Source organism: Aplidium turbinatum, chromosome 1 (genome assembly GCF_918807975.1).
Source record: "Aplidium turbinatum chromosome 1, kaAplTurb1.1, whole genome shotgun sequence".
NCBI classification, from domain to species: domain Eukaryota; kingdom Metazoa; phylum Chordata; class Ascidiacea; order Aplousobranchia; family Polyclinidae; genus Aplidium; species Aplidium turbinatum.
The window spans coordinates 13472774-13481843 of NC_137472.1; the positions used below are offsets into that span (position 1 = coordinate 13472774).

The window sequence follows — 9070 nt, forward strand, 5'->3', positions numbered from 1 at the left end:
ACCGATACCGATGCCGATACCTATATATCGGTACATCTCTATATAATGATCTAGTTCCAGACCTTGACTTAAAATCTAGTCCAAAACCACCTAATTATTAGTAATTTTCTGGAAGTTCGTATCAAGTTGGCACTCTGATTCGTCTGTGAACCAAATTTTTACGCACAAAAGCAAAAATATACGCAACTTTTAAATAAATATTATAATACAGATTTCTTTTGCATAATCGTATGATGTAATATTGCATTCGATATGACGTGACCAGCAATAACATATATGATATTCCTTATATCGCCACGTCAACTAAGAAATTGTTGTCACTGAATTTTCTAGAATTTTGAGTAATTTGACGTGATAATTCTGTCTAGTTTCCAATGAGATTAGACATACCTTGGAGTTTTTTTCTCACAACAACAGTCGTGAGTTTAAGTGTTGTAAATATTATTATAACAAGAACAGCAAAAAGGAGTTCTTATAAATCATCGTAACCACAAAACAGCAACCTATTTAACTTGCTATTTTCTCTCTTTCTCCTTTTTATCTCAAAGAAGCCTGGTCTTCATGCCGAATCACCAGGGTTGGTCACTTGCCTGCAGCGACTCTTCTATTCTTTCTATTGTTGGAGATCTCCAGTTGTTAAGTTCTTTTTTTTTCAGGTGATCCTTCACGGTGTCTTCCCATGCTTTCTTTCTTTGGCAACTGGAAAACTGGCTGTTCGTTCTGACAGTTGATGTTCTAACAAGAAACTATTAAATTAAAACGATAAATTTTGAAAAATTCAGTTGTTTTTTTGCTGAATTAACATCTTCAGGCGTGTAGATTTGGTCACATTTCTTGTCATTAGCAGTAATGTAGCTGCATTTTCATCAGGAACCGAAAGACATGTTGTCGGCACAAGAGTTTCATGAAAGAGATGAGGTGCTACGTCAGAGAATGTCGGCGGTGAAGCGTGACGAAAACGAACTCCAGTTTGAATTGGAAAAGCTGGAGCGTGAGCGAAGCCTCCACATACGAGAACTCAAACGCATCACAAACGAGGATAATTCCAGGTTAGAGAGGTTCCTTAACGTCGGTATTGCACGTTCCTATATAAAAAATCTGTACTTTCGATTTTGATTTTTGTAAGGAAACGGATAAAGTTGACTGTCGAATACATAGCCTTGTGGTGAAAGCCAATATAATACGCCCTTTGCCGCTCAAAACCTTGCGGCTGTGTCTTTGATAAGCCAAGGAAGGTACTAAGATTGGCTTCCTTGCCTTCTCGTCCATTTAATTTAAACTCTCAACCAACTGCCATAAGCTTAGATGCGACAAAACGTATTTAGAAAGTTCCGTTCCCCGTCACCTTTGTGTCATCATTGTTAGCCCAAAAAATGGCGTCTGATCGACACGGGAACCGAACGAGTCGCCTGCCTAGAGGGCGAGTTAATTAACTTTCACACCATCTCGCTAAATGCTCCGACATGTTAATTGTTAATTACAGTTCCGAAAACGTTTTTTCAGACGAAGAAATTGCTTAGTTTGGTCCAAACGAATACGATAGGCTTTTCCCATTTTCATTTTATGTTCTAGTTTAGCATAATGTAGGAGAGATGGAGCTTGTGTGATGTTAAATGTTTCGAAAAGATATCACAAAGACTGTCGCCTGATGGATGATTTTTGCCACTGAGAGTCACTCGAAGTTCATTGCTAATGTGGTGAAGTTGTTGGCATGAAACGTCACTTGTTTTATCAATTAAACGCAAAGCAGCTTATGGGTTGTGCCACTCTTCGCTTATCGCTTTAAACAACCGTTGATTGAAGTTTAGCCATTTCGTACTTCTACGACAGACTTTGTCATAATGAAACCTTTGATTCAATGTAACGTCTGTGGACACTGTTAGTTTTACAATTAGCGTTTCTCGGCTTAGTTGAAATCAACATTTTCCGCGAGTAGTACTAACCTTGGAATGAATCAACCATAAAGGCGGAAGTTAATTATCGTGGACTTTGATATCAAACTCCAAGCTGAATAAACAGTTCCTACTGTGGCCCGCCCTTTTTTATCAGACAATTGTGTATTTCATATTCGTTGTGACTTCAGATTCAACAACCATCCCATATTGAACAAACGGTATCTCTTATTATCTCTGCTCGGAAAAGGAGGGTTTAGTGAAGTCTACAAGGTAAGGTTGTGAATCCTATATTAGAGATTTGATTTTGAATTAATCTATTGTCTGTGCACAGTTTGTGTTTTTGTTATCGATCTAGTTCTTAAAAACTACAAAGGTGAAGACTGAAATAATGAAAACAGGTGAAGTCACATTTTAGTATAAAAATTTGAAAATGTAGAAATGTTTATGAAAAAGGTTGGGTTTTGTATAGCCACGTGATGAGAGTCATGATGCGACGTTCGAAAGGCCGCCGGTTCGACACCGCTCCTAACCATGTGACTGTCTCTTTGGCATGACACTTAATGATATGCCTAAAGATGGACACAGAGGTTGGATTATTTGCCTTTCCGTCCACTTAATCTAAATCTTCAACTATCTGATTACAAGCTTTAGCCTGATGCTGCGAGTTCGCTGTGGTAATAGCGAATTGGTAATAGCGTGCAATTCGCTATTACCACAGCGAACTCACAGCATCAGGCTAAAACAGGTCGTTAAAATCTACATTGTGAAGTATGCAAATGCAACGATCATGCTGCTAAAAGCGAAATTCAATCAATTGCAAAACCGATAATGACTGGCTTAATTATGCCACTCTACTCCGTGCCCATGTGTTGTTTTGTTTCTGCAATTAAGTTTATCTTTTTGCATCTTTATGTCTTAAATACGACATTTACGACTCCCATTCATCTTTACTTCTCCAGGGATTCGATCTTGAGGAGCAGAGATACGTGGCAGTGAAGATCCACCATCTGAATAGGGAGTGGAATGAGCAGAAGAAGCTTGATTATGCCCGCCACGCCAACCGAGAGGCCGACATCCACATCCTCCTAGACCACCCTCGCATTGTCAGTCTCTATGATAGATTTGAAGTTGATATCAACACGTGAGTTCGATTCCTTGTGTCGTCCTTCGTTTTTATGTTGTTTTCTTCTTTCGGACTGGGGACAGTCGACTAGTAAAGCATTTGTGTCTTTAGTTTGGTTTGTATTTAACATGTTAAGACTAAGAAGACGGTACGCAAGTTGGCTTAGATTTAGCCTAATGGTTTTATTCCATCTCCCATACTCTCTTGCACTTTTTGAATTCTTGTTGATTCCATGTTGCCAAGTCATATATCTACCTTGTAGTTCTTCGATTCTCTTTGTTTTCTATTGAAATATAACGCTGGATGCTTCTCTCTCTTTCGCAAGCTCTATTTTCATTGCTTCACCAGTCACTGATTAGTGGTTGTATGGCTTAGCTAAATTGGTTAATCAGTATTTTTTTTACGTTGATTCATTGTCTGCAAACGCTAGATTGATGACAATTGAAATTAATTTAACTCAGCCGTGGCCTCTACACTTGCAGTACCCAATAATCACTGCTGGCTGTCATAACTTCACAGGTTTTGCACTACTATTAGAATTCTGTGATGAAAATGACTTGGACTTCTATCAAGTCGGAGTCGGCCTTTTTAACTACTTTTGATTAGGGACACTCCAAAATTCCTCCGACTTGACGGCGATTTCACTAACCATTGTTGACTTTCATGACGTCACAGGTTTTGCACTGTATTGGAATTTTGTGGTGGAAATGACTTGGATTTCTACCTCAAACAGCATCGCTCTATGGGCGAGAAAGAAGCCCGGACGATCATCCTTCAAATCGTATCCGCTCTCGTCTATCTTAATTCTCTGGAACGACCCGTTATACATTATGACCTCAAGCCAGGTTTGGGCTTGCTGCCTATTTTTTCCATTTGTTATTTTTTGTGTTAGTGGCATGTGCTTGTCAAAATAGTGTTTACGAAAATAACTTGTAAAGTCACTCTTTAACTTTGTGTAAAATCCCATTATTCTTATAAGTTAGTTTATTTTTGCGCTGATTTTTTTTTTAAGTTGTAGTGCTAGAGAGTTCACTTTATTGTACCACCGACATATAAAACTGGGTAACTCGAATGTAATCAATTTTTTAACTTGAAAATCGTGCATGACACTAAAGTTTCTTGGAAGTGAACTGGATTTGAACCAATGTCCTGCCGATCAAAAGCTTCTTATCATTCAACTACCATACTACCAAACACCTCGTTTGTTGAAACAACTCAAGCTTTGAAAGAGGGCTTTCTTGCACCACAGATCTATGGTTTATTGCAGGCAACATACTGCTAAATAATGGAACCGTGTGTGGGGACATTAAAATAACGGACTTCGGACTTTCAAAACAATTCGACGAAGGACTAAGCTCTCACGAAGGAATGGACCTCACCTCCCAAGGAGCTGGAACTTATTGGTATGTCACGACCATAGACCGTTATATTATTATTACTGTCATTATCTTTATTGATTATATTATTAAGCAACTTGTGCAATTTACAACTTTCTTTCAGTTGTAAGTAAGAAGAGAATAACTTTCAATATTGTCTCGAAAAAAAAACAATTCTTCGTTTGCTTCCTCTCATTTGTAAATAATTATTTTTGACAAGTGATAATTTCAACAAAGTGGTACAACTTGCATTGGTCGTCGTCGTATGAGTCTCTTTGGCCGAGGGTCTATCCTTTTACCACCTCAGATTCACTATGTTTCCGTACTACACTGGAAGGCTGCTAAAGAGCAGCCAGTTTTTGGTTTCTTCATCCAAGACACGCAAACCTTCCACTCCATTAGGCGGGCTGAAGATGTTGCAATCGTTTATAATGTGGTCTGCTGTCTGCTCCTCAACACCACACTCACAAGAGGAGAAAAAGGCCATTTCCCATTGGTGCATGGTTGAGCGGAAAAGCCTGACACCCGTACGGACACTGTTGAGGCGCACCCACGCCTGTCTTGGTAGCGTCAGGCCGGTGGGCTTGTGCTACGCAATAGACCAAATTCCATGTTGTCCTTCTTATCACCATCTAGTAGCAATATCCACTTTTTATTAATTAATGATCTTTTTCAATATATTGTTGATTCAATCTGCACATGAAGTGTTCACCCTGAAAGCAATCCCACTGTTTCAGTATCTAACTTTATTTTTTCTTATCAAACTTCACGGTTTAGTCCAGTCAATTTTAATTTCTGACCATCACAACGAAAATGAGGCATACCAAGTATAACAGAAGCCTAAAAAAAGGTAGAATCGGCAAAACGCGAACGTAAAACCTCCTTCCTTTACCCCGCGTCTGATGGTAGCCCGTTCGGAATAAAGTCTTTTTATTTTTCATCCAACTTTCATCCTATAACAGGTATCTTCCTCCTGAGTGCTTCATCCGAGGATCCGATGGACGTCCACCGAGGATCGATAACAAAGTTGACGTATGGAGCGTGGGTGTGATCTTCTACCAGTGCTTATATGGACAAAAGGTTGGAAAAGATGTTATTTTTTTCATAATTTTGTTTTGTGATGATGACGAAGACTAAAAATAGATAAAAAATGTTTTTCCATTATTTCTTCACTTAGAAAACTGGGTTCATAACATGAAGAAAATAGGCTTAATTACGTGTAATAAAGTAAACATGAAATGTATAAATAATATTGAAGGGCTGTTTTGTCTATCATTGATAGTATACAGTGGAGTCCATGTTTTGCGTGTTTTTGAGCTCTCAATTCTCTTACGCTGGTGCGCCCTTGTTTTCACACCGAGTCATTCTGGCAGCTGCTTTTTATTATGATACCTAACTACCTATGCTTACGTCAGCTGTCGTCGTTGATCTAGAATTTGCCTGTTTTTAAAGATGTCAACGAAGTCTAAATGCATTTGAGATACATTCAAATGCGTCTCCATGACGTCAGCCAATGCTTAACTGCCAGCCAATGCCCAAGAACTATAGCCAGATTTAACATATTTATGTTGAAACACTTACAGAAAAACTACAGTAGACGTTTTTTGTGTGTGTTTGAAAATAAATCTATCAAATCTTGGTACGTTACTCGGCTTTGTGTGTTTGTGGTAGGACAAGGCAAACTCTTTACCGAAGCTTAACTGTCCAATAAACGTGTGACATTTGCAGCCATTTGGACACAACCTGACGCAAGAGGCTATCCTCAAACAGAACACCATCCTACGTGCTACCGAAGTAAGCTTTCCATCCAAGCCCACCATCAGTGCTGAAGCGAAGGTAACAGCAACATTAACTATGTGTGTTTTCATACAACATTGCATCCATCACGAGTATGACTTGCTCAGTGCTTCAGCACATGCAGTCTGTGTCTAACCATATGGTGGCGCAATCGAGTACCCTTGGCGATGCTGTGTGTTGAGTAGGAGCGACATCTTTTAAATGTAATTGATGTGATCTGACAAGGTATCGATCCTTAGCCTGTCGACTCATAAGGTGCAAGTTAAAGAAAAAATATATATTATCTATTGCACAGATTACTTATCCAGTTAACAAATTGGTCATTTTATATTGATTCAACGTCTTTAAATGTTAAATTAATACAAAAAGAACCATTCGGGAAGCACCTTTCTTTTGTCTTGGAAAGCACACTTTTCCGGAGTTTTGAACCTCCAACTTAAAACGTCACCTGCGTTGTGCCATGACCACCTCAATAAAGTGGCCGTGGCTGTGTCAACACTCTTCTCAATCACTGCAGGCCGGATTGTACGCACTAACATCACTATACGATATACAAAAGAGGCGAAGTGAAACAATAAATACTATTATTATTACAAAAAGTACTCAATACCAAGCAAAAAAGCCCGGCAAAGCAAATTATATCAAATATATTTGCGATTCACCTGAAAATCTTTGCAACCTGTTTTATATTAATTGGAATCATCTTTAGGATTACTGCTCTAATTGTTTGTTTATTTTCTTTCAGTCTTTCATTCGCCAGTGTCTGATGTACCATAAGGATGAACGTGCTGATGTGGTCAAGCTTGCAGGCCATCCGTATCTAAAGGCTCCTGTTGGAAAAAGGGCTGCTGCTGCCAACGCTTCCCTTAGTTCAAATGGGCCAAACTTATAGCCTTTGGACGTTCTCTCTAACTCAAACTGTCACAGCCGATGTTTCAAAGAAAATTAAAGAAAGACAATGGAAGTGGATTCAACTCTCTGCTCTTTCAATTCCTAATCTATGTCGTGGGTAAAGAGGGAGCGTGCTGAAAATTCATAACACAATCAGATGTGCACAACTGCACACATTACAGCAAATCAATCGTTTTTACATTGATTTGCTGTCAGGGAGGTTGCTTAACGTCAGGCCAGACTCCGACTCACTTGCTACTCATGTAACCTTATTAGGTAATTTTCTCTCAAATGTAAACCTGTTGATTGCTCTAATAATATGGAACTTTGACTCCTCTTTCTCCGATGACTTTTCAATCGTGTTCCCCAGCATGAAAATGTGCTGTTTGTGTCATTTCGTTTGATCATTTTCTCTATTTAACTTATATTTTGTTGCTTCTTCAACTGTACTATGTCCAATTGTCCACCGAACCAAGTCTCCAATCGCGAATTGGCTTCAGGAAATGGAGATATTTAAAAAAATGAGTCGTAATATATCGCGTGTTGAAAGTAACAGTGTTCATTTGTACGAAAATGTCGCTTTCTTTTACCTTGTAAAACCATAAAACTGTACAAGAAATACAGAAATTCTCTAGACTTTTTGTTATAATAGGCTACCGTGAGCCACGTTCTAAAACTTGCTAGCGTGGTTTTTATGTTTTAAAGCGTTAAACCACTCATGATTGTTGATGAGTAGCACTTTATTTTAAACTGCCATTACTGGTGCTGTTAAAATCATGTATCATTTGTTGTTATAAATTTTGCGTTTTAGACAATTTTTTCGAACCCGCAGCTCAAACCTTTGCTTGTGAGGTTTTGCGTTCGAATCTCTTTCAAAGCATCATTGGTTTGAATGCGTTACGTGCTTTTGCTTTTCCTGTCATTTTGTTTAACTTTCTGCGTAGCATCTCCAATGGACCCATATCCCATGCAGCAAAATCCGTTATTTTTACATTGGTTCAACGTCTGCATATTTTGAATCAATATAAAAATGACGGATTTTGCTTTGATGATATTTATTTTCTTTAAAGAAAATACACAATCATTGATCGGTGTCACAACCCAGCCAGTAAATCAGCCCCCATTTTGAATTGTTTCAACGGCTGCATACGTTGAATCTCTGTAAAAAAAACTGATTTGATAGTCGTATCTCAAATAGCAACTCCGTCGTTTTTTTTACAACGACTAATAATTGGCCATCTGGGATGTTTTCGTTCGCTGGCTTGCAACAGTCAGCTCGGAAAATGCAATTTGTTTCTCCACATACGGAACTCCTATCCAGATAGTAATCTCCAAAGGTAGGCTGTTGGCCGACTGTTGGTTGGTGTGGAAGAATATTAAACTTTGAACCTATTTTCAGCTTTTCACCTTCCGCCATCGTAAAGTAGTTATATCCAAATGAGGTTCCTTGTAGTGTGTCATCTTGCCGTCTGATAACATCGAAACAATGTATGTAAAAATTGTATTCAACTTGTTACCAAGGCTTAGCAATTTTGAAATAGACCACACAGCCACGAGACTTCTTAATCTCATTCCAAACCATTCGTGGTGTGGTGTTTTGACGTGCTTGACCAGAGCTGCAGTGCTTCGCGTTTTGCCTCTCGGTTTATGGGTTTAAATTTGAAGTAAAATTATTCTTTGTTTGCGATGAATTTATGTGACCAGGGGTAGGTTTGAAAGCTTGTAAAATGGTACGTACCAGACAGGTGGGCTTACCCTTCAACAAGAGCAGCAGTTTGTTGAATCGCAAGTGGCATTGCACGAAAGCAACAGAATGTCTATTTTCCGCGAGGTGTTGATCGTGAGTCAGAAAAGGACCATTTCCAATCAATCAATGGTTTAATTGTCAGTTACAGGAACACATGTTTGAAATATGCAAGTAATATAAACAATGCAAAAGTTACTCAAGTTCCGATATGGACAGGGAGACGACGATACGGTCTAGTCAA

At 38.8% G+C, this 9070-nt stretch overlaps 1 protein-coding gene across 1 annotated transcript in view; it reads left to right on the forward strand.

The window, feature by feature from the left end:
• The window catches only part of LOC145768939 (serine/threonine-protein kinase tousled-like 2), a 31954-nt gene extending 23181 nt beyond the window's left edge, over positions 1–8773 (forward strand). The window contains exons 8-15 of the mRNA XM_082580543.1: positions 871–1049; positions 2084–2165; positions 2855–3036; positions 3694–3863; positions 4286–4421; positions 5357–5474; positions 6123–6230; positions 6937–8773. Coding sequence (XP_082436669.1) covers positions 871–1049; positions 2084–2165; positions 2855–3036; positions 3694–3863; positions 4286–4421; positions 5357–5474; positions 6123–6230; positions 6937–7083 — 1122 coding nt within the window. The 3' untranslated portion in view covers positions 7084–8773. The remainder of the gene's footprint in view (positions 1–870; positions 1050–2083; positions 2166–2854; positions 3037–3693; positions 3864–4285; positions 4422–5356; positions 5475–6122; positions 6231–6936) is intronic.
• Positions 8774–9070: the final 297 nt, after the last annotated feature.